This window comes from Camelina sativa, chromosome 10, assembly GCF_000633955.1.
Source record: "Camelina sativa cultivar DH55 chromosome 10, Cs, whole genome shotgun sequence".
NCBI lineage: Eukaryota > Viridiplantae > Streptophyta > Magnoliopsida > Brassicales > Brassicaceae > Camelina > Camelina sativa.
The window spans coordinates 1,038,875-1,064,785 of record NC_025694.1 but is presented as its reverse complement, the minus strand read 5'-3'; the positions used below and the strand labels follow the sequence as shown (position 1 = coordinate 1,064,785).

Here is a 25,911-nt window from a genome sequence, read left to right as displayed (position 1 = left end):
AATGGAAAAGGATCGGGTTAGCATGTATTATATATAGAGCGAGTCGTCATCTCATGTCGTGTGGATATCGAATTTTGGATCATATATTGTGCATTTGAAAGCAACAAGAGTCACATGCTGATTCCTTATTATTATTATTTTTTTCTATAGAATATTTATTTATGTTAATCATCTAGAAGCAGCTGATTCTTTATCATTAATTAGTGGATATCGAATTTTGGATCATATATTGTGCAATTGAAAGCAACAAGAGTCACATGAAGCAGTTGATTCCTTTTTTTTTTTTTTCTATAGAATATTTATTTATGCTAATCATCCAGAAGCGTCTCTATTTTTTGTCTCTAAAGTGTCTCCATTTTTGTGTCTCTATTTTCGGTTTCCAAAGCGTCTCCATTTTTGTGTCTCCATTTTTAGCCTCCCAAGCGTCTCTATTTTGGCCACCAAAGCGTCTCCATTTTTGTGTCTCTATTTTGGCCTCCAAAGCGTCTCCATTTTTGTATCTCCATTTTTGGCCTCCAAAGCGTTTCCATTTTTGTGTCTCCATTTTTGGCCTCCAAATCGTCTCCAAAGCGTCTTCATTTTTGGTTTCCAAAGCGTCTCCATTTTTGTGCCTATATTTTTGGCCTCCAAAGCGTCTCCATTTTTGGCCTCTAAATCGTCTCCAAAGCATCTCCATTTTTAGCTTCCAAAGCGTCTCCATTTTTGTGACTCCATTTTTGGCCTCCAAAGCGTCTCCATTTTTGTGTCTCCATTTTTGACCTCCAAATCATCTCCAAAGCGTCTCCATTTTTTGCCTCCAAAGCTACTCCATTTTTGTGTCTCCATTTTTGGCTTCCAAAGCGTCTCCATTTTTGTGTTTCCATTTTTGGCCTCCAAAGCGTCTCCATTTCTAGCCTCCAAAAATGGAGACGCTTTGGAGGCCAAAAATGGAAACACAAAAATGGAGACGCTTTGGAGGCCAGAAATGGAGACGCTTTGGAGGCTAAAAATGAAGACACCTTTCGAGGCCAAAATGGAAATGCTTTGGAGACGCTATAATGGAGACGCTTTGGAGACGCTATAATGGAGACACTTTGGAGACGCTTTGGAGACGCTATAATGGAGACACTTTGGAGGCCAATAATGGAGACGCTTTGGAGGCCAGAAATGGAGACGCTTTGGAGGCCAGAAATTGGCGCTTTGGAGACTAAAAATGGAGACACCTTTGGAAGCCAAAAATGGAGACACTTTGGAGACGCTATAATGGAGACACTTTGGAGACGCTTTGGAGACCAATAATGGAGACACTTTGGAGGCCAATAATGGAGACACTTTGGAGACCAATAATGGAGACGCTTTGGAGGCCAATAATGGAGACACTTTGGAGACGCTTTGGAGACGCTATAATGGAGACACTTTGGAGACGCTATAATCAAAGAGGGTTGGTTGGCAACACAGTCACTTACACAACTCTTATCGAAGGATTTTTTCAAGCTAATGATTGTGAAAAGGCCCAAATGGTATTCAAACAGATGAATAATGATGGTGTGCCTCCCAATATCATGACATACAACATTTTGTTAGATGGACTTTGTTATCATAGGAAGCTAGAGAAAGCATTGGTGGTATTCGAGTATATGCAAAAGAGTAAAATGGAACTTAATATCGTCATATTTAATATTATGATTGAAGGGATGTGCAAAGCTCGGGAGGTGGAAGATGGGTGGGATCTATGGAGAGCACAATGTTCTATAAACAGAATTAACGGTTTGATAATTGCCAGATACATGAGTCATCAAATCATAACGCATTTATTTTTTGATTTTTGTAGACTGTAGTACGTCGATAACTTAAGTTTTGCCCTGGAATTTTTTTCCCTAAACGGAAGTGAGAAATAATGGAAACTTTGAAACCCAAACAGTTAAACAAAAGGAACTTTGAAACCCAAACGGTCAGAAACAAATTAAAAAGTAAATAATAAAAAACAAAAAGGAAACTTTGATGAAACCCTAGGTCTATAAATATACATGGTGGGTTCCCACCAAAAAAAAAATATATACATGGGTAGTCTCTCGTGTCTCCACTACTCTTTTGTCTAATCGTGTTTTAGTATCAATCATCACATGCTCTGTTTTTCTTTTCAGCATTCTCTTCTTCGATTCCTTCTTCCTCTGTTTCCTCTGCTAACAAAGTAACAAGAAACTATGATCCCTTCGATTACAAAATCACGCCGACCTAGATCGTAAAAGCATGTGCCAGCGATCTCTCGTCTTCGCCAACAAGAAATCATCGTTTAGTGTATGTGTGATATCTCTTCTTCGATGGCCAATAAGAAACGACGATGATCCCTTCATTTACAAATTACAATCACTCCGAGCGATCGAGATCGTAGTTGAATGTGCTAGCGATCTCTTTTCTTCTTCGGTTCGTCGTAACGTCTGTGGTGTCTAAGAAAGTCTACGAAGAATACTGAGGAGGTGAGTGCTACATCGTCGTCGACGGAGATTGTGAAGGTGGATGGCTCTGCCGTCCGTCTGCGGGTGTCTACGTTTGCCCATGACGGTGGTGGAGATTAGCGATCCATGTCCAAAGCCCAACAACAACTCTCCCGGCCCATTAAAAATAAGGTCAATTTCTCCATCTCTCTTTTTTTTAATAATTTTTTTTTAGAGTTTAATATGTTTTAAATTTTAATAACCTTAACGTTTTTTCCTTGCTGATTTTCAAAGTTTTTTTGGTTTAATTTTTAAAAAAAATATATTTTTAACTGTTTTTAATAGTAGAAACTTGGATAATAAATTTACAAGATCATGTGATAACTAATCGGATTTTGGATCCAGTCATTTGACTAAATTATTTGATTGTCAAAGATTCTATAAATTCAAATTTTGTTGCATGTTATGTAGATTTTGCATTCAAGTTTCTAATTTTTTTTTTAATTGTTTTTCATTTTAAAAAGTCTTGTTTTAATTTTTTTTTTAATTTTTTTTATGATTTTAAATAATAGAAAATTTAGATAATAAATTTAATGAGTTATACCAACAACAAGATTGTGAAGATGGAGATAGTCAGATGACCAAAGAGACGCAAGGTTGTGAAGGTGGATGGATATGCAGATTGCCCGTGACGGTGATGGAGATTAACGATCCATATTCATATAGATACATATAATATAGGGTAATTAACATAATAATATAGGTTGCCCTTGGCGAATTAACATAATAAATGATGATAAATAGATACGTATAATATAGGGTAATCAAATTACATATATATTATGGTAAATCATATTCATATCAAGACCACTTCATATTTCAAGACCACCACAAGTTCAAATTTCTTTTTTTCAAGACCACTTCATATCAAATTTTCTAGTATTTTATTGACACGACAAAAACACAAGTCTCATTTTATTCTTCATAACAATAGATTTTCCAATTTCTAGAAGATAGGACCAGCGGCGAGAATCTCCTCAGTGAGCTTACCATCCACACCCATCTTATGGTTAGCAAAAACCTCGAAGTTCTTCTTGAACAAACCTCCCAGTTTCACCAAAGTTTCCTTGTGTGCCTTCTTATCCGACCACTGCATTTTTCATAAATCCCAAAATCAGCAAATATGGTTCATCATCATCATCACTTACTTGCACCATTATCGAATATTATTAGAGATTTGCAGAAACTTACGGCGTTGATGGGGTCCAAGATGTCTGATGGTATCCCTTCGATCTCAGTTGGGATTTCAAATCCAAAGATTTCGGTTTTCTTGTAGTTTGCCTTCAAGAGGCTTCCCGAATGGATTGCATCAATGATCTTCCTAGTGTATGCCAGCTTGATTCTGTTTCCAACACCATAGCTGCAAAAAAATAAAACGTAAAACAGATGACCATGTTTATATCCTACAAACACGCTCAACCAGGCAGTTGTTTTGTATTATGTCTCGGTTTCTATACCTGCCACCAGACCAACCAGTGTTCACGAGCCAAGCAGTAGCACCTTGTGACTTCATCTTCTCAGCTAACATAGCTGCATACTTTGTTGGATGCAACATTATGAAAGCTGCACCAAAACAAGCTGAGAATGTTGCTGTTGGCTCCTTAATGCCGTCCTCTGTGCCAGCAACCTATATATATGTTGCACAACTTTGCTTTAGGTTTCTATTAAGACTAATCCAAAGAGAAAAATAAAGACTTTTCTTTGGTTCATACCAGAGCAGTGTAACCACTGATAAAGTGGTACATGGTTTGTGCCAGATTCAGCTTGCTCACTGGTGGGAGAACACCAAAGGCATCGCAAGCCAGAAGTATCACATTTTTCGGGTGTGGACCAACACAAGGTATTTTCGCATTCGGAATGAACTCAATCGGGTATGCAGCACGTGTGTTCTCTGCAACCAAGGAGAATCGAAGATGATCATTCTGTTAATGGTAGGAAAGAAGAAAGACCGAAAGAAATAACAATTCTTTTTACCTGTAACAGATTTATCAGTGTAATCCACTTCTCTCGTGTGCTCATCAAACACAACATTTTCCAAAACTGCAACGCAATGAAAACCTTATTGTTAATATCAACTGATTTGACTTCTTTTCTCTCAAGAAAATTCATCTTTCTACCTGTTCCAAACTTGATGGCGTTCCAGATATCAGGCTCCTTCTCCCTCGAAAGATCAACACATTTAGCATAGCATCCACCCTCAATGTTCGAAACACCAGTCTCAGTCCAGCAATGCTCATCATCTCCAATCAGATACCTGTTGTGATCCGTAGACAACGTCGTCTTTCCGGTACCTAAACTCAACATATATATAGAAAAGTCATCAATCTCAATTCACAATCTGATTACAACAAAGACGCAAGCAGTTTTTCTAGTCAGTTCATGTCGTATCAAAAGATGGTTTTTGGTTATGACATAATCAGATAACTAATTTACTATACCTGAAAGTCCAAAGAAGAGAGCAACATCTCCATCTTTTCCCATATTGCATCCAGAATGAAGGGAGAGAATCCGACGCTTAGGCATAAGGTAATGCATGACACTGAAAAGACCCTTCTTCATTTCCCCAGCATACTGAGTGCCAAGTATAACCATTTCCCTCCTAGCCAGGTTAAGGTCCACGCTAGTAGACGAAGTCATGTAATGAGTGTAACGGTTACACGGAAACTGTCCAGCATTGTATATAGTAAAGTCCGGAGTACCAAAGCTCTCAAGCTCCTCCTGAGTTGGTCGAATACACCTGCAAGAGCCCACACTCAACAAGTTACCAATTTTGTTTGCTAATTTGGTACAATAATTGTGATATACAAGGACACTTTTTTACTTACATGTTGTGCATAAACAGGGAATGGTAAGCTCTAGCTGAGACAATCCTAACTTTGATTCTATTCTCCGGATCCCAATTCAAGTACTGATCATTAACAAAGACCTAAAATATAACCAAAACAAAAACATCAAATTCATGTTGTAACTTAGATCCAAGTTCTACACTGATTAAAGTTTTCAAATTTATACCTTATCCAAGGAGTTCAAGTAATCAACAGCTCTTTCTCTGTTCACCATGAACGTATGCTCATCCATCTCAATGTTCGGCGAACCCCTAAACCAAAAAACAAGAAACCCAAATCAATAAACAATAAAAACAGAGTATATAGTAAACCCCCAAAAACTCCTATCAATCACAATCGAAATCGAGATAAGGAATACTCACTTTCCCCACCAAAGCTCATCCTCAGTAGTAGCATCTCTAACAACACGCTTATCCCTCGGAGCACGACCAGTCTTAGCACCAGAAAGCGTCGCCAAAGCTCCATTAGAAGTGATAAACGAACCTTTCTCATACTTGATAGCTTGCTCGTAAAGCTCTACAAACCAAAAACAACAAAAAATCAGAAACCAATCTAATCAAGTTTGGATTTTTTGGGGTTTTTTTATTTAAAAAAAAAAAAAAATCACCTGCAGGGGAAAGGTTGTAGAGGACGTGAGTAAACTTCAAGGAGCTATCACTAACGGCACCAGTAGCCGGAGAGAAAATAGAATGATGCTGGCCGTGAGCGTACGCCGGAGTAGTTGAACCGTCGGCCTTCTTCTCCGCTGGATCTCCTCTCACCACCTTTGGTCCTGACTCTCTCGTTAACGACGCTAACGATGCACTGTTTTTTTTTTCATCACATCCCAACAATATTATATTATTTTCCACGTGTCAATTTATTCCACGTGTCATTTCTATTTAAAATATTAATTTGTCCGGTAATAGTAGCATTTAATTCCTCTTTGAATTACTAAGCCAAAAAATTAATGATATTTGCAGAATTTAAGGAAGAAGAAAGAGTAATTCATAATTTTCCAAGTTTAGTGTATATCACGTTTGAAATATCTAATATACTTAGCTAAATTACTAAAACTTGTAGCAAACATATATTTCTATATTACGTGTGAAATAATGATGTTATTATATGGAACCTGATAGATTGAAGCTGAATCTTCTGGCGCTCCTCCTCAGAGACAGCGGCGAAAGCGGCGGCGCCTCCTTGGTTGATCGGTGTGGTTGGAGCAGAACGTTTCTTCTGTAACGAATGAAGCTCATCGATGGTCGATACATTCACCGTCGGACCACTATCGTCATGGCATACTCCTCCGTTACCTCTCTTTGCTGCTCCGGTCGTTATCTTCGGCATCACCGGTCCTTTCGGGAAACTAAACCCTCCGTCACCGTTTGTAGCATTTCCGTTACCGCCCGACATCTTTTTTCACCGTTTCCTGTAATTAGTAATTACCACCACAACACGAAAACAGAGTTACACAAAGTTGATCATCGTGATCATTTCATGATTAGAGATATTGAAATCATCGAAGACGTTTGATATTTTACCGGAGAGAGAGAGAGAGAGAGAGAGAGAGAGAGAGAGAGATCAAGAAACAAGAAGACTGAGAAAGAGATTAATGATCGGAGGAGAAGATCATCTAAAGGGATGCCTGATGATACAAAACAAAAACGATGCGAAGAATGTGAAGAGAAGAAGGCAGAGTTCGTGGGGTTTTTAAAGGTTGGAGATTTTTTAAACCATGGTTAGTATTTAACCGGAGAGCTTTAACCATGGTTAAGATCTATATCTATCTTTCCTAGGAGGAGCCTCCACTTTTTTTTATAATTTTGTTCTCTATTTAACATCATAACCGCTGGTCTGATAAAGATTACTATACCATTTAAGATATGTCCCCACACGATAATGTAAAATAATTTATTTTGTGAATTTTTGTATTTTTGTAAGAACATATTTCTGTGTTTTTTTTGTTTGTTTGAAAAACTCGATAGCTCGGCTACGTACGGCTATGGTATGAAATTCAACTTTTAATTTTGAGAAATCAAGGATAAGATTTGACTTTTTTTTAACTAGTATTAAAGCAAATTAATTAATTTATCTAAATTAGTTCAGATGGGAATTAAATTCTTAAGAAACAAACGAAAGAAATCAAGTGTGTAGTGTGAGCCAACTTGCGTTTTTTTTATATTCAACTTGATTTTTTTTAAAATATCGGTGAGTTTGCAAAATGGTAAATGATTTTTACGTTTATGATCATCGACGTCTCAATCATGTATCGGTGAGTTGCATAATGGTAAAATCATTTTCGCAAGTGTCATTTAAATCAAGTTGTTTGACGGTGATCAAACTTTACTACAAAATTACTTTTGTTCGGTGATCAAACTTTATTACAAATTTACTTTTCCTTTTACTATTTGTTACTATGTGTTTTTTATTGAAAAAAAAAATTGTTGATCAAAACAGTTTTAACATTTATGGAAGATGTGTATGTACCACTTGTGAAGGAGTTTTTTTTTTTTGAAATGCGTTTGATCGTTTAGGCATATCGAAAAAGATAGACATAGAGCTCCGATTTTATTTTAGGAGATGGGCACGCATCTCAAAGCAAGTGGATTCGTGAGAGGACACGCAAGGAAGGAAGTTGAACATATATATCATACCCACAAATACGTACGTATACTAATTTATACTTACTAATAATCAAGTACTACACACAACCCCACACTATATTATTGTATGAATCAGGAAATTACAACAATGGAACGTTACGAACATGAACATGATGATTGTTATATATATTCACACAATTACAAGTACGTACCTTATTCACGTGTCGTTTCAGAATTAATTGTTTATGTTCATCACTTGATTTTGTAATTAGATTATCAATAACTAGATGATACAAGTGACCAGCTTTCTGAGCCCAAAAGCGAAAGAGAATAGTTTTATCAGAGACTCTGCAATTTGCATGCAAGCATGGGTGCAGGAATAATGAAGACAACAATATCAAAACTAAAGTGTAACAATAATTATATTAAAAAAAAACTGAGGCAAGAATCTACGGTTCGGATCTTGTTTTTATCAAAATCTTGATATGATTAAAAAGGTGCACAAGTCATAAAGCACCACGTACTATATCAATTCATGATTCATCATGCACGAAGTCTCACGGGATCTGCGTTTTGATCACAAATTAAAGGTGTGTTTGTTACAACTCATTCAAACATGTATGTATATCTTATAAATTCACCGGACTCATTTTTTTGGTTTAAATCTGAGTGTTATATTTTAGATCAAAATTCGATTTTTTTAGTATTCTGTCCTTTTTTATAATAATATTTTTTAATTAACAAACTATTGACAATATTAGCCCTATATAAACTGAAAATTAATTTTATCTAACTTTAATAATAGTCCGGACCCGACCGGCTGATTGACTTTAATTATGATTGGTTTTAGAGTTTTGAAAAATCAAAGAATATAGAAAACGTTAAGCAAAAAATAAAGTCTTTCGTTGAAATTTAGCTTATTTGGGAGTTTTTTTTTTGGTTGGAGAAAAAAGTCTTTACGTTGGCACATATATTATCGCGATGGAGAGAGATCACGACTCACGGGAGAGAGATTACCCGTGAAAGTTTCATGACAATTTTTTTGGGTTGTCGGTCTACGCCGTACCGATAGATGTTCACATCAATGACCCAAATTCCAAAAAGATGAATTAATTTTGTGTTTATTAACTAACCAAAACAATCTCTATATCGTTTTTTCATAGTAGTATAAATACTAATATCTCTGACCACGAATAAATCATATCATCGTTTCAACCATTTTTTAGATACTAAGATCGTACGATTTCTATCGGATAAACCATTTTAAAACAAAACACTATCTCTTCTTAAAAATGGAAGCCAACAACAATGTATATTAAACATGTGCAAGGGAGTGGTTAGTTCTTCGAAATTTACTTTTTGAAAGTTCATTGGTTCTTACTCTTATTAATTGTGTAAGTAGTTACATTCCCATTACAGATTCCAATTTTGTCTCTTTGTGGGGGAGGCCGATTCACTCTTCTCTCTTTTTATTTTCTCGGATATCTCAATTTTCACAGTTCACTTCACAAAAGATAGTTTTCTACTGATGTCATAATTGAAACGCACTATTTTCTCCCCTAAATATATTCGTTTCTGTGCGGGTTATTTGTTTCAATGAAAATAGATCAATTTCGTCAATGGGAGACAATTCATAATAACTTCCTCCTATAAGGATAGATTTTTTGCAATTTTAACTTGTTGGTGTTGGCTCGCATGTGTCTCCTTCCATTCCATTCCCTTGTCTACACAATTTAGTTTTGATTCATATTTTTTGTTATCCACTTGGTTCAGATGTTTCAACATGGTGTGGCATGATGGTTTTATCTTTGATTTTTTTTCCGACACTCGACTTTTGGGAACTTATTTCCGACCTACATGATGTCTCCCTTTTCAGGGAGCTAAATACTCATCATTTTTAATGCGAGTTAGGTTTTTCAAAACCCGTCGGAATCTATGTATTCCAGTATGGCAAATTGTCGTTTTGCGGCCAGTGATTTGGTCTTGGTCATTCTCCCGTCACTTCATGTGGCCTATCTCCTGGGTGGATCTCACTATCTCTATAATTTTAAGATCTTTTTATCTTAGTCTTAGCACTTTTTGTATCTTTTGCTATTTGTACTTTAGTTGCTTTCAAGCTTGTTATCTCTTTTATTTTAGCTTGATCCGGGTGTTGTGCACTTATCTAAGCAACACACCGTGCCGTAATTTTCTTTCTTCATGTATAAGTTAGTTGGTTGTATTATATTCCTTTTAGAATAGAGTGCATTAACCTTGTAACTTAATTTAATAGAGTGTTTATCGACAAATAAAAAAAAAAAAAAAACAATCACCCAAATTTCAAAATTTTATTCGTTTTTTCTTTACTCACGTATAATCACAGATTTCTGTAATTAAATATTTGCAATTTGAGTGTGTGTGTATGAATATATATGTATATGATATTACGATGTGATATTTATGTATAGGAAAATATATATATATATATGTATAGGAAAGTATATATATATTTATGTATAGCAAAATATATGATTTGATAATAGCAAAAGAATATATGGTTTTCTAATTTTGTCTAATTATATAGTTTTTAACACAATTTTATTCCATGTTAGATTTCTAAATTATTTGAAAAGTTTTTGTGGTTCCTACGTACTACTTTGCTATTTATATGGTTTGATAAAACATTACTATACACACTTTAATAAGTGTTAATAGCGATATTTATAAACTAAACGAAAATTCAAAACCAATTGGTTATTAAATACGAATTTCAAGTCCCTATCACGAAGTTGTAATTATCATTTGAATTAGACGGTTTTGTAAATTATTATGTTGGTCCATCACCTTTTGGACTTGTTTGTACACCAAAGCATTGGATCTCAGTTTTGACTACAATTGGGCCTTAAAAATAGATAATGGGCTTAAGTTCAGAAGACTCAAATATCGCTAAGAGCTGAAAATCGTCTGTAGTATACTCCACACAACACTCTTACCAATCCAACGGCTAAGATTAATTCTTTCACAATAACACGTGATGGTTTCTCCGTGATTGGTAAGGATAATAATAATCTCTGAAAGAGTGTGTGATGAGAAGAAAGAAGAAAATAAAGAACCCAAAAAAAAAATATATATAAAAAGACAAGAAAATCACGAAATCTGTTTTTGTTTCCTCTTTTGTTCATCGGTTCGTGTTTTAATTTGATCCACCAACTTCATCTTCTTCTTACCGCTCTCTTGATTTCAGGTACGAGTCACTTGTTTTGTTTGTGTATTGTAATAATAATAATAGTCTTTGTTCCATTTTCCTGGATTTCGTTTTTGTTCTGTCTTTGATAGATTTAGAATCTTTAGTTTGAAAACTGATCAAGATCTTTGGTTTCTTGAATTCGTTTTTGTCTGATCTGTTTATTCTAGAATCAATCGTAACTCTTTGGTATGATTCTTCCTTCCTTCAATTGAGTCGAATACATAAAATAAAAAACGTAACTTTGGATCCTCTGTTTTTGAAGTAATGGATTCTTAAGATTTGATCGATCTTTTAATGTATTGGTTTGATTTTGAATCACTTTATAAACTTTTTGAGATCTGTAGTCTTTGAATCTTACTTACTCATATTCATTTATAAGAAAGTGTCTATTTTTGGTTGAGACTGAGGTATTGACTTTTGAGGATTTCACCAATGTCTCTCAGGTTTTTTTGATTCTTATTTCGAGTGATTTGATTATCTGATAATGGAGCTAAAGAGCATTAAGGATGCGTTTGATCGTGTTGCCACCAAGCAGAAACTCTCTTATAGCAAAACCAATGAGATTGTTCACTTGCTCACTCAAGAAATCGACAAGGCCTTGAGTGTAATAAAGGAGACACCGTCTGATGATACTATGCTTGATCATAGATCTATTATCTCTGATGTGAAGAAAGCGTTTGTGGAGATTTCTCCAATCACTCAACTTGAAGCTGCTGAGAAAGAACTACACGTGGCTCTCACCAAGTACCCCAAGGTTCTCGAGAAGCAACTGAATCCAGACATATCAAAGGCTTACAGAAACAATGCAGAGTTCGATACCCACATCGTGAACCAGATTATCGCCAACTTTTTCTACCGACAAGGGATGTTTGACATCGGCGACTGTTTCGTTGCTGAAACTGGCGAATCTGAGTGTTCCACAAGACAATCTTTTGTGGAAATGTATCAGATATTAGAAGCTATGAAGAGACGAGATCTTGAACCAGCTCTTAACTGGGCGGTTTTAAACTCGGACAAGCTAAAGCAGGCAAGGTCTGATCTCGAGATGAAGCTTCATAGTCTACACTTTTTGGAGATAGCACAAGGCAAAAACTCCAAAGAAGCTATCAACTACGCGAGAAAACATATCGCCACATTTGCTGATAGCTGCCTACCTGAGATCCAGAAGCTCATGTGTTCTCTTTTATGGAACAGGAAACTCGACAAATCACCCTACTCTGAGTTTCTCTCCCCAGCTCTATGGAACAACGCAGTCAAAGAGCTGACACGGCAGTACTGCAACCTACTAGGTGAATCATCTGAAAGCGCGTTGAGTATAACCGTAACAGCGGGTACACAAACGTTACCAGTGCTATTGAAATACATGAACGTGATGGCGAACAAGAAGCTTGATTGGCAGAACATGGAACAACTTCCTGTAGATGCACAACTATCAGAGGAGTTTCAGTTCCATTCGGTGTTTGTCTGTCCAGTATCTAAGGAACAGTCAAGTGATGAGAATCCTCCAATGATGATGTCTTGTGGACATGTGCTCTGCAAGCAGACGATCAACAAAATGTCAAAGAATGGCTCTAAGTCTTCTTTCAAGTGTCCTTATTGCCCGACTGATGTCGATATCTCAAGGTGTAGGCAGTTGCACTTTTAATACGAAAAGCTCGGGGGGGTAAAAAATGTATGACCGGTAAAACAGGAACCAAAGTTCTGAATCGTGAAATCTGTGTCAAATTGTAACCTTTTGTTATGTCTCTTTTCAGCAATTGTTTTTTAAAGATGGGGGCTTTTGTGTACAAAGATGGGGAAGTTTTAGATGATTGGACATCTCATAAGAATGTGTTTTATTTTTTTTGTGTTGCTGTTTGTTTGTTTGTTAAAACTTTCTGAATATAGAAATTCTTTTGTATTGCAAAATTAGTTTAGAAGTTGTGTTATTATACACTTGATCACGTTCACTATACATATGTCCAAAGTATATGTTGTAACTGGAATCACATCCTATAATAGACAAAAGCCTACATCAGACAAATCACAGAAACAGGGTCTCTTCTAATTGCATCATCATCGCACCAATTTGTTTTTTACTATTTTTTTAATTTATTGATTGTAATTCTATATTTAAGTTATTATTAATCGGTTATAAAACAATTAGTATTTATCAAAACAGTTATATTTACTGGCATTGCATCCTCCGTATTTGCCTCTTTCGATTTGCGGGACTTTAGTACTTTTTCAGCTGTACGTATTAGAGCCTTAGACATTTTACAAATTGGAGTTCAATTATCTCAGCTTTCAGTTTTTAGAATATGTGCCTGAGGCTGAAGGGGACGGGGAGCTATTAGGAATATAGTTCAAAGTATATCATTCTTTATTGGATTTTAGTGGAGAGAGCACATAGGACATAAATCTATCCAAATTAAACGTACCAAAAACAATGGAGCACTTATCTAAAAATTTCCACTTCACTTTGACCAATTGACTAGAGTTGTTAATGGGGAACATAATTGTGAAATTATATAATGGGGAACATAACAGAGGCACACAAAAAGTAGCAATAAAAGAGAAAAATGAACAATCATCATGAGTTTTTATTCAATGTACAAAGTACATGAGACAAAAGCAAATCCCATTTCCGCCGTAACAAAAAAAATTAGAGTTATTATTGGCAAGTTAAATTAATTTATTTTTATATTTTGGAAACTATAATGGAGAGCTAGCACCTACCACTTTTTCTAAAAATTGACCCTACTACAGAGTTGTACATACAAAACTGATTTTTATAATACGTACTCAAAAGAAATGAAACTTTAATTTCCATAAAATTTCATTTATCATATACTTTTGTATTTTTCTTTGTATCACACCATTACAAAACTTCGTCATAAAAAAAGGGAAAAAAAAAGAAGAAAAAACCATAAACAAAAAGAAACTAAAATCTAGCATTTTCGAATCCATGGAGGTCACTGACTCTATTCATATGCTTCCTCATGATCGCCACTTTAGCCAATCTCTCAGCTGCTCTCCACGCTGACGTCGGTGTAAGCGGCTCACTCTTCTGAACCACCGGCTCTGGACTCTTCACCGCCACGTGTCTACCTCTCAACCGGTTCAATTCTGCCAGCTCAGCTTCCAAACCACGTACGCTCGCCTCACTCGAGCTCAAACCGTATTGCACCAACAAGGTTCTGGCTGACGTCAGCATCCGCTCAGCCCCGGAGTGATCGTTGACTTCGATCAGCCGCCGAGACTCGGCTATGGCTCGTGTGCTGACGTGAAGGTTCCTCAACCTTGGGATGTTCGAGTTAGACGATGATCTCACGGCGATGGGACGCGGTATCGTAAGCGCTCGATCTTCACAGTTTCTGATCTCCTGAGTCGTAGGATCCACGTGGCGAGATCGGACGGTCATGATTCTCTGTGATCTATTAGACGGAGGAGATTTAAGTTCCACCAACACTTCTCTTTCTTCATCGCAGTACATGTCACCCAACCGAATCAACCCGGATCCAAGCCAAACAGGTCGACCCGTTAGTGAATAAACTGAAGTCACCTCTCCTTGACCCGACCCGGAAACTAATCCGAGGTTTAAAGTAAGATCCTGAACAGACAAACTCAACAGACTCTTAATCCGTTTAGCAAACACGTCATCATGGTTACACGCGCCGAGCCACACAGTGTGCGTCGGGATTTCCAAGTGAGAGAAGCGCGTGCACGTCACAAAATCTTGCTGGGCTAATTGGGCCTGATGGTGGGCTTTACGGTCCGTTAACACGAAGATGGTGGTGAAGAGATTTTTCTGCCGGCGATCTTCGATCACTTTAGCCGCTTTCTTAACCGCATCGTTAACGCTCATCCCGTCGCCGTCGCCGGAGATTTCGTCGACGATTCTTCTAGCTAATCTCCTTCCGTTCGCCGTCATCCTCCGTAACGGAGACAGTCGTTTCGAGCTAGACGAGAACGAGACCATCGACAAACGATCCGTTTCCCGTAGAGACGAGATCACCAGCCTCATCGCTCGCTTCACCGTCTCAATCCTCCCTCCGCTGACGTCTAACACCGTTACTAAATCCACCGGAGATCTACGCGCCACCGTCGGTAACGTCGGAGATTTGATTTTCATCAGAACAGAGTAAGTCTCGTAACCTCTCCCAGCCGCCACAATTGCAGCTTCTGAAGACAGCTTAACGTCCACGTGTCCATTAACGGAATCCGTCTTCGGCGTTAACGGTGACGGCGTGTTAACGTAAAACCCTTTGAATTCTCCGTTATCTTCTTCGTCGTCGTCTTCGTTTTCGTCTGATTCCGGTATGGTGTTGAAACCACCGGTACGAGAGATTGGAGACGAAACCAAAGGCTCGTCGTCGTTGTAGACTCGTAAGGACTTGTTGGTGGGTTTTGATTCTCGGATCCTGGAGTCGGATTCGGATCCTGATTTCGGGGATTTCTGAGTATTAGTGTCAAGCTCGTTGAGAGGAGAAGAGAGAAACAGAGGAGGGAGAAGTGAGGTATCTCTCCAGGAGGCACCACAAACAGGGCAGTCGGAGAGTAGATTCCGATCACCGGTGCGTGAAGCTACGCAGGGGAAATGAAACGTGTGAGAACACTCCGCCGTGAATATCGCAGTTNAAGAGAAAAATGAACAATCATCATGAGTTTTTATTCAATGTACAAAGTACATGAGACAAAAGCAAATCCCATTTCCGCCGTAACAAAAAAAATTAGAGTTATTATTGGCAAGTTAAATTAATTTATTTTTATATTTTGGAAACTATAATGGAGAGCTAGCACCTACCACTTTTTCTAAAAATTGACCCTACTACAGAGTTGTACATACAAAACTGATTTTTATAATACGTACTCAAAAGAAATGAAACTTTAATTTCCATAAAATTTCATTTATCATATACTTTTGTATTTTTCTTTGTATCACACCATTACAAAACTTCGTCATAAAAAAAGGGAAAAAAAAAGAAGAAAAAACCATAAACAAAAAGAAACTAAAATCTAGCATTTTCGAATCCATGGAGGTCACTGACTCTATTCATATGCTTCCTCATGATCGCCACTTTAGCCAATCTCTCAGCTGCTCTCCACGCTGACGTCGGTGTAAGCGGCTCACTCTTCTGAACCACCGGCTCTGGACTCTTCACCGCCACGTGTCTACCTCTCAACCGGTTCAATTCTGCCAGCTCAGCTTCCAAACCACGTACGCTCGCCTCACTCGAGCTCAAACCGTATTGCACCAACAAGGTTCTGGCTGACGTCAGCATCCGCTCAGCCCCGGAGTGATCGTTGACTTCGATCAGCCGCCGAGACTCGGCTATGGCTCGTGTGCTGACGTGAAGGTTCCTCAACCTTGGGATGTTCGAGTTAGACGATGATCTCACGGCGATGGGACGCGGTATCGTAAGCGCTCGATCTTCACAGTTTCTGATCTCCTGAGTCGTAGGATCCACGTGGCGAGATCGGACGGTCATGATTCTCTGTGATCTATTAGACGGAGGAGATTTAAGTTCCACCAACACTTCTCTTTCTTCATCGCAGTACATGTCACCCAACCGAATCAACCCGGATCCAAGCCAAACAGGTCGACCCGTTAGTGAATAAACTGAAGTCACCTCTCCTTGACCCGACCCGGAAACTAATCCGAGGTTTAAAGTAAGATCCTGAACAGACAAACTCAACAGACTCTTAATCCGTTTAGCAAACACGTCATCATGGTTACACGCGCCGAGCCACACAGTGTGCGTCGGGATTTCCAAGTGAGAGAAGCGCGTGCACGTCACAAAATCTTGCTGGGCTAATTGGGCCTGATGGTGGGCTTTACGGTCCGTTAACACGAAGATGGTGGTGAAGAGATTTTTCTGCCGGCGATCTTCGATCACTTTAGCCGCTTTCTTAACCGCATCGTTAACGCTCATCCCGTCGCCGTCGCCGGAGATTTCGTCGACGATTCTTCTAGCTAATCTCCTTCCGTTCGCCGTCATCCTCCGTAACGGAGACAGTCGTTTCGAGCTAGACGAGAACGAGACCATCGACAAACGATCCGTTTCCCGTAGAGACGAGATCACCAGCCTCATCGCTCGCTTCACCGTCTCAATCCTCCCTCCGCTGACGTCTAACACCGTTACTAAATCCACCGGAGATCTACGCGCCACCGTCGGTAACGTCGGAGATTTGATTTTCATCAGAACAGAGTAAGTCTCGTAACCTCTCCCAGCCGCCACAATTGCAGCTTCTGAAGACAGCTTAACGTCCACGTGTCCATTAACGGAATCCGTCTTCGGCGTTAACGGTGACGGCGTGTTAACGTAAAACCCTTTGAATTCTCCGTTATCTTCTTCGTCGTCGTCTTCGTTTTCGTCTGATTCCGGTATGGTGTTGAAACCACCGGTACGAGAGATTGGAGACGAAACCAAAGGCTCGTCGTCGTTGTAGACTCGTAAGGACTTGTTGGTGGGTTTTGATTCTCGGATCCTGGAGTCGGATTCGGATCCTGATTTCGGGGATTTCTGAGTATTAGTGTCAAGCTCGTTGAGAGGAGAAGAGAGAAACAGAGGAGGGAGAAGTGAGGTATCTCTCCAGGAGGCACCACAAACAGGGCAGTCGGAGAGTAGATTCCGATCACCGGTGCGTGAAGCTACGCAGGGGAAATGAAACGTGTGAGAACACTCCGCCGTGAATATCGCAGTTCCTCTTCCTGCTTTCGCTGTCTGTAAACAAATTCCACATTTGCTGCTTATGCTACTACTCTGTTTCATAACACACAAACGTAAAAATGTTAGCTTTGAGTTTTAAAATAAATAAAAATCTCATTTTTTGTTGTTTTTTGATTCTTACTTTGGTGAAACAGAGTTTTGATTTGAGGAGAGAGAAGCTCGCCGGAGATTTAGGTGAGGAAGGTGTAGAAGAATAAGAAGAAGATACGCTGAGAAGAGAGAGAGGGCTTCTGTTTCTAGTCGGAGTAACGTCACCGGAAGTTCTGCATTGAAGCTTGGGACTAGCGGGAAGAGATGGTGAAGAAGGAGTAGTGACACCGGCTATAGCAGACCAACTCTGACAACGAAGGCTAGAAGTATCGGGTCGGGTATCGGACCTTGGGGTAGACGGGTTAGAGAAAAACCCGAATCTTGAAGTTGATGTTTTTTGCCGATCAAGTGAATCATCATCATCTTTCTTTTTATGTATGGAACTCCAAAACGTTCTTTTCAAACCGTTGATCATCTTCTTCTTCTTTGTAGTGATGGGTACCAAAATTTGTTTTCTGAGAGAAGGAAACGAAAAGTTGTTGAGATTTTAATGTAAAGAAGACACTAGAGAGACTGGGGTGTGGGGAGGGAGATAAAGAAGAAGCAAGAGAAAATGGGTGGGGTTTGAGTTTTAAAATAAAAAAAGTGGCCTCCTTTTTGTTTATTTCACAATTAAAGTTATCATTGTGAAGATTGATTATTGGGATTATTAAGATTTTTTTTGCTGAAGAAAATTTTAAAATTAGACAAAAAAAATAACATCTTAATAGCTGTAAAAATTGTTTTAAACGTTACTGTTTGGCTTTTGGTCTATAGACTGAATCGAGTAGATCATCATCCTACGAGTCTACGAATGGAGTAATTCTGTTTTTTTTGCCTTTAATTAACTCAAGCTCCGAATCATTGGTGTAGCTTGATACAGTCATACTATTTATTAAAGACAAGATTTAGATAGTAGATGTAATTAATTTTATCACGCAGTCAAAATGCGTAGCTGAAAATCTTTCTTATATACGGTTGAAATTGAATGTGATTCAGTTAAAAGATAAGGTAACATAATAAATGAACGAGAGTGAATGGAGAAGAAGATGATCTCTTTATTCAGACTCTCCCAAACAAACAGCTAGCAGCCCTATTACTGAGTATGTGTAGTACATACACTACTGACTTCTCTGCTTCAATTCTTGTAGGTGTGCTGAGTCGGTCCATTTTTATCTCTATGCTTCTCTTTTTTATTTAATGCTTCTCATTCACTTTATCTCCATCTCTTTCTTGACACATGTTTTATATAACAGCTTTTTCGACGTACATGGCATGCACTGATTCACACATATCTGTGTGTTTGGATGCTTCACGTGTATATGTTGTCGTCTCTATTATGTCAAAGTTTTCATTCAAACGGCACTGGTAAAAAAACACCTCTCTGACCAAGATTAATCTATTTTTTTTTAGTTTCTTTATTTTAATTCACGAAGATCAATCTTTATAGTTGCCAAAACAAATTACTAATATACTATTATTATCTTGACGATTTGAATAATGTGGTTAAAATTTATATTTATATTTGGATTTGGAGGTATCTAAACATTTTAAGACATAACAGAAAGATACTGACATACTACTGTTAAGACGACTTAGGACTAAATTTTTATCTTAGTATTCTAATTATTGTAAGTGTACAATTAACTTCGCACATTCCCCATGTTTCAGAAGATTTTGGTTGTTTCTTTCTGCTCTTCCATGTGCCGCACCGAAAACCTATATACTACAAAACTATGTTATGAAGAAGTGACAATTTAGGGGTATAATATATAGTTTTGTTTATGTTTTAGAGCTTATTAACTACACTTACTACAATAGAACCTCTATAAATTAATATTCGGTAAATTAATAACCTCTATAAATTAATAAATTTCTCCGGTCCCAAGTTGTGACTAGTGTAATTTTGGACACTATTCGATAATATAATAAAATTATATTTTTTTTGAAAATCCTTTGTAAATATATGGTCCTATCAATAATATAAATTAATAATTATATAGAATTATCTAAATATATGTATAAATCGACACATTAATTTTTATTAGAGTTCATTTTTGATATTTTTACTTTATAAAAATCTTTGAGTGCTATCATCAAAACATGATAATTATTATTTTCATTGTAATTGATTTTATAAAAATTTTAGTTATAACCATTAAATCTTATTTTTAATGTTTTTTTATCAAATTAAGAAAATCTCTCTATAAATTAATAATTAATAATTTATCAAGAAATTAAAACCTCTAAAAATTAATAGATTTTTTTGGTCCCAATATTATTAATTTATATAGGTTTTACTGTATATGAATACTGGTAGTTGTACATACAGGAGAGCATGTCTATTTACGTGATTATAATGATTACAATAAAACAACAAATTACGTAACATGAACCATTTTATGTAACTGTATATATAGTTTCATTTGTTGCATGTAATTTTATTCAAAGTGTTTGAATATTAGACTTATATGTTGGTATCAAGTATCCAACCAACGTATAAAGAGACAATGAACCAGAACAACACCGTCCAAAAAACTTGAATTAAAATTAGTGGAAACATTTAATAATTGAATTCACAACGACACGTATAGTTATTTTTATCACAGCTACAAGTTCCAACAAACCTATTTTCATTATCAATCTTTTTAAGAAATTATGGAATAATCACATTCGACAAAACGATAAATCTCAAGGAATAATAATAAACGAGGTAAATTATGATAATTAGTCTATTAGAATAACCCATCTTATTATAATAAATAAAATTTTACATATCTGTTGAAATTAACAAATCGAAGGCGTCTAGGCGAGCCGCACCAGTGGCCATTGCCCGGACATGTTTATAAATTAACTTTATCAACTCTTATTTAAGGTCCTCTATACTAAATTCACTATACGACACCATGTCACATAAAACCAAATTGTAGGTCATTCTCGAGAAGTGTACTCATTCAGTCATTTGTGTTTAATCGTTGGCACTCGTCGTATTTATATTTAAAAAAAAAAAAAAAACGAAAAATCTTAGCTAAAGGCATTGAGGTCACTTATTTGTTATCTTGGTCAAGAGTTGAGATCGGACTCTATGAAAAAAGTAGCTATGTAAAAATTCACACATACATATTTGTATTAAAATCTTAATTATCGTGTCTCATGTGGTGTGGTTGAGTGTATAAGATTTACTCATACAGATTTTATCATGACCCACCATACTTTGAAAATAATTTAACCTGCTGTTGAATATAACATAATGGACCACTTAAACACTAATGTTCCTGAAATAACTTGATGCCAAAAATATCGGCCTAATCCATTCTTTTGGTCGGACTTGATTATATCTAAAAAAACTTCGATCCTAATTATCAGTGTACTTCGATTTTGTAAAAGAAATAAAACAAGTGGAAGCATTGCGGCACGTGACATACATGAGAAGGGTCCAAGATACTAAATATGGGATTATGGAGACGACTCCACCTATCGACGAAACCTTCTACCTGGACCAGTTTCTTTCATTACTGTTTACTCAATGATCGTTTTGTCACTCTTAATTCGAAACCTGAAAAGGGGAGCATGCTATCTCAAGTGTTCACATTACTTAGACTTCTTCATGTATAGTGTCTCAATTATAGAGAAACAACAAGTATATAATATGATTTCTCCGAATAACGTCGACCAATTCTTATATATACTTTTATAAATTAACCAAAAGAATTGGATCTTCGTACAAATTTTTATGGTGTTTTAGAATATATATCTCCGAGAATATATTAATTATATCAGCCATGATAATCATCTTACAAGTTAATTAAGAGCTGATTTTAGATTTTTCAATTATTATATGAGATTTTGTGAACCATTTATGTAGAGACCAAGATTGAGTCGCGTGGTATTAAAAAACTCAGATAATGGGTCATCAAGTATTTAATTTGTGGATTTGAGCAAAACAATCATCGAACTTTTGAATTTTCAAAAGAGACTTTAAATTCGTGAATCTTACTACTAGGATCAAGCAAGATAGAATACTTAATACATACATATCATCACAAATTATATACATATATCATATCCCAATGCGTAATTTATTTATTGTTGTAGGGTTAGCCATAATTAAACACTACACATGTAACCAAGCAAAGAGCCCACCGGGGGACATGTTTGCCCTAATTTAGTTGGACATTTTGTGTTTAAAAATCTGATTTTTGTTGGCTACTAATAGTATCTGATAATTGTATTTTTATCTTGAAAACTCTTACTTGAAGTTTTGAGTTGACACATGAAAACTGAGGATAGAGAGTTCTTCACATTGTGGACCTGCTTTCGCGCAAAATTGAAAATGTTGTAGACTAAACAATTTAGCTTAATCAAATTTCAAGTTAAACTCTCTGTTAACGAAAACTTAAAGTTTACATGCTCTCTCTAAAACTTTCGCGGTTAATATATAAGTTAAAGTTTTGGTGAACATCATAATCACCATATGTTGACCCTAACCATATAAAATCATCCATATAAGAATGTAAATATGTTATACGTACGAATTAAAGTTAATATATATATTTATTTGCTGTCGTTATGCTGAAGTTGAGAGAATGATTTGTAATGAGTAATGATGAATGGATGAAGACTATTTTGTACGTATATCTTTAAATACAAATTTACCAAAAGACATACCTTAAGTAAGGTTAAGAAAAGGTTTCGGGAGACATAAGCATATGCTGGTTAGGACTGATACATGTTAAATCCAAGTTGACAAAATAAATACATTAATGTGGTGGTCCGTTGTAGCGTGTAGGTATAGCTCATTAAATTTATTATTTAAGTTTCTAATATTTAAAATCGTAGAAATTTTAAAACAAAAAAATATAAAACAAAGCTTTATCAAAATGAAAAAACTTATGATTTTTTTAATTAAAAATTTGGATGCACAATCTACACAATGATACAAAACTAAGTTGAATTTATAAAATTTCTAACAATCAACTAACTAGATCAAACCACTGAATCCAGAATTTGGTTAGTGCTCACATTGTATGATAAATTTATTATCCAAGTTTCTATTATTAAAAACCGTAAAAAAGAATTTTTAAAAAAATAAAACAAAAACTTTGAAAATTTACAAACTTATTAATTTCTATATTTTTTTTTTTAAAAAAAAAGAGAGAGAACTTGACCTTGTTTTTATTGGGCCGGTAAAGTTGTTGTTGGGCTTTGAACATGAATCCATCCACCTTCACAATCTTGAGTCTCTTCGGTCATCTAACTCATTAAATTTATTATCCAAATTACTATTATTTAAAATTGTTAAAAATTTAAAAAATTTAAAGCAAGAAAAATTAATATTAAAACAAGACTTTTTAAAAATGAAAGAACTTTTAAAAAATTTAGAAACTTGAATGCAAAATCTACATAACAATGCAAAAACAAGTTGAATATATGGAATCTCTAACAATCAACTGACTAGGTCGAATGACAAGATCTAAAATTCGGTTGGTTCCCACATCGTATTGTAAATTTATTGTCAAGTTTCTACTATTAAAACAGTAAAAATAATTGTTTTTAAAAAAAAATTGTTTTTAAAAAAAAATTAAAACAAAACTTTGAAAATCAGCAAGAAAAAAAAGTTAAAAGGTTTAAAATTAAAAAAGTTATTAATTTTCTAAATTTAAAAAGAGAGAGAGAAACTGACCTTGATTTTAATGGGCTGGGAAACTTGTTATTAGGCTTTGAACATGGATCGCTAATCTCCCCACCGTCACGGTCAAACATAGACGTCCAGATCCATCCACCTTTGCAATCTTGCGTCTCTTTGGTCATCGACTCATCTCCATCTTCACAATCTTGTTGTTGGTATAACTCATTAAATTTATTATACAATTTACTATTATTTAAATTCATAAAAAAAAAATTAAAGCAAGCAAAAATAATTTTAAAAGAAGACTTTTTAAAAATGAAAAAAACTTTTAAAATCTATGAAACTTGAATGCAAAATCACATGACAATGCAAAAATAAATTGAATTTATGGAATCTCTAACGATCAATTAACTAGGTAAAATGATAAGATCTAAAATTCGGTTAGTTCTTACATCGTATTGTAAATTTATTATTCAAGTTTCTACTATTAAAACAGTAAAAATGATTTTTAAAAAATTAAAACAAAAACTTTGAAATTCAGCAAGAAAAAAAAAGTTAAAAGGTTTTTATAATTTTAAAACTTCCTAATTTTCTAATATGGAAAAGAGAGAGAAACTGACCTTTGTTTTTTGGGATGTTGCATTTTTAGTACGTTTTTGGGAAGTTATTAAGAAATAAGTATGTTTACTATTTAAAATTAGAAAAATGGGTGGTGAGAAAGAGAGAAGAGCGTGTGTGAGTATGTTAGTTGGTGGGACCGTGAGAGACAGCCACAGAGGGTGTGAGTGCGAGAAAAAAAAATCATTTTTAGTATTGTTTTTTTTTCTTTCTTTTTTAATGTAACTGTTAATGTAATTAACAAACAAAAAATCTTTTCACATACAAAAATATAGATTTTTTTATTTACAATTTGATATGTATTTTGTTTTATTATTTTAAATATATTTTATATCACAATTGATGTATATAATTGTTCCGTATACTGAATGGTTTTAATCTGTACACATTTATTGCTGGATTGTTTTGATCTGTATATGTTTATGTTTATATGGTTTTGATCTGTTAACGTTTATAACTGGATGGTTTGAATTATACATGTTTTTTATAATATGATATGCATTTTGTTTGATGATTTTATATAATAATGTTAAATATTTTTTACAAATTTGGTATTCCTACACTTTATTAAGTGTAAAGACACCTGTATAATTAAAATCATCCAGCCATAAATATATACAGATAAAAATAATCTAGCAACAAACGTATAGGGATTAAAATCATTTAACAATAAACATATAAGGATTAAAACCGTGTACAAAACAATCATATACATCAATTGTTATATAAAATATATTTAAAATAATAAAACAAAATGAATATCAAATTATAAAGAAAAAACATAGATTTTTTTGTATCTGACAAATTACATCTGTACACTTAGTAAAAGTGTTTTGATCAATAAAAGTTTATGGCTGGATGGTTTTTATCCATACACCTTTATAGCTGGATGGTTATTATATATGTTTTTTGTTGGAACTGATCTGTAAACGTTTATGGCTGGAATTGATATATCTAACAATCCAATGGACGAATTAAAACCATCCATCAATAAATATATTATTTTTGGTATGAAAATATATATGAAATTACTAAAACAAAATGCATGTCAAATTGTAAAGAATAAATATAGATTTTTATGTATCTGAAAATTTCAAAGAAAAACTAATTTATACTCGAGTGTATTTCAAGTTTAGATTAGGAAGTGTAATAGAAAAAAAAAGTAAAGTTACATCTAGGCCTGGACATAAAAACCGTACCCGAATACCCAACCCGGAACCCGACCCGAAAAATCGGGTTCGGGTTTGCCTATAAAACCCTATTGGGTTCTATTTTCTAATACTCGTGGGTTCGGGTAATACCCGGTACCCGTTTGGATACCCATTAAACCCGAACATATAAACATATTTATAATATTTATCATTAATATAATGCAATTACCCCAAAATTATGATTATAATTTTGAATATTTCATTTAGTTTTATACCTAAATATCAAAAATAATCAAAATATCTAAAATATTTTGTTATGTAAGTCAAAATTTAACTAAATTTATTTAAATTTAATTATATTTTTTCGGGTACCCGGTAGTTCGGGTACTAATCGGGTTCTAAAATTTGTAACCCAAACCGACTCGAACCCGATAGTATCCAAACCGAACCGAACCTATATATCTAAAAATATCCAATGGGTTCTATTTTTCTAAACCCGTTTACTCGAATCCGAATGGATAATACCCGAACCCGAACAGATTATCCGAATGCTCACCCCTAGCTACATCGATGATGGAAAGAAGAAAAAAGAGACAAAAA

The 25,911-nt window shown here is 35.4% G+C and overlaps 4 protein-coding genes across 4 annotated transcripts; 1 reads left to right on the top strand and 3 right to left on the bottom strand.

The window, feature by feature from the left end:
• LOC104716334 (phosphoenolpyruvate carboxykinase [ATP]) lies at nucleotides 3,231-6,984 on the bottom strand. Its single transcript, XM_010433719.2, has 13 exons — nucleotides 6,844-6,984; nucleotides 6,435-6,731; nucleotides 5,928-6,124; nucleotides 5,683-5,836; nucleotides 5,487-5,571; nucleotides 5,300-5,400; nucleotides 4,913-5,211; nucleotides 4,592-4,765; nucleotides 4,449-4,514; nucleotides 4,187-4,365; nucleotides 3,932-4,101; nucleotides 3,666-3,834; nucleotides 3,231-3,564 (listed from the first exon to the last, which is right to left on the bottom strand). The coding sequence occupies exons 2-13, from the start codon at nucleotides 6,713-6,715 to the stop codon at nucleotides 3,421-3,423; spliced, it is 2,019 nt and encodes a 672-aa protein (XP_010432021.1). The 5' UTR covers nucleotides 6,716-6,731; nucleotides 6,844-6,984; the 3' UTR covers nucleotides 3,231-3,420.
• Nucleotides 10,971-13,039, top strand: LOC104716332 (protein RMD5 homolog A-like). The gene is made up of 2 exons (XM_010433718.2): nucleotides 10,971-11,128; nucleotides 11,575-13,039. The coding sequence occupies exon 2, from the start codon at nucleotides 11,616-11,618 to the stop codon at nucleotides 12,774-12,776; it is 1,161 nt and encodes a 386-aa protein (XP_010432020.1). The 5' UTR covers nucleotides 10,971-11,128; nucleotides 11,575-11,615; the 3' UTR covers nucleotides 12,777-13,039.
• LOC109126795 lies at nucleotides 13,937-15,752 on the bottom strand (the record flags this gene model as incomplete). Its single annotated transcript, XM_019230639.1, has 1 exon — nucleotides 13,937-15,752. A coding segment is annotated over one exon (1,698 nt), but the record flags the coding sequence as incomplete, so codon positions are not given.
• LOC104716331 lies at nucleotides 16,005-18,511 on the bottom strand. The gene is made up of 2 exons (XM_010433716.2): nucleotides 17,966-18,511; nucleotides 16,005-17,877 (listed from the first exon to the last, which is right to left on the bottom strand). The coding sequence occupies exons 1-2, from the start codon at nucleotides 18,347-18,349 to the stop codon at nucleotides 16,123-16,125; spliced, it is 2,139 nt and encodes a 712-aa protein (XP_010432018.1). The 5' UTR covers nucleotides 18,350-18,511; the 3' UTR covers nucleotides 16,005-16,122.

Excerpts from the sequence above, each read along its gene's own strand:
- LOC104716334 (XM_010433719.2), bottom strand. The coding sequence starts at position 6,715 with ATGTCGGGCGGTAACGGAAATGCTACAAACGGTGACGGAGGGTTTAGT. Across the intron at positions 4,515-4,591 it reads CGCCATCAAGTTTGGAACAG|TTTTGGAAAATGTTGTGTTT; the intron begins GTAGAAAGATGA and ends ATTGCGTTGCAG. Across the intron at positions 3,565-3,665 it reads TCTTGGACCCCATCAACGCC|TGGTCGGATAAGAAGGCACA; the intron begins GTAAGTTTCTGC and ends TGAAAAATGCAG.
- LOC104716332 (XM_010433718.2), top strand. The coding sequence starts at position 11,616 with ATGGAGCTAAAGAGCATTAAGGATGCGTTTGATCGTGTTGCCACCAAG.
- LOC104716331 (XM_010433716.2), bottom strand. The coding sequence starts at position 18,349 with ATGATCAACGGTTTGAAAAGAACGTTTTGGAGTTCCATACATAAAAAG. Across the intron at positions 17,878-17,965 it reads CAAAACTCTGTTTCACCAAA|AGTAGTAGCATAAGCAGCAA; the intron begins GTAAGAATCAAA and ends GTTATGAAACAG.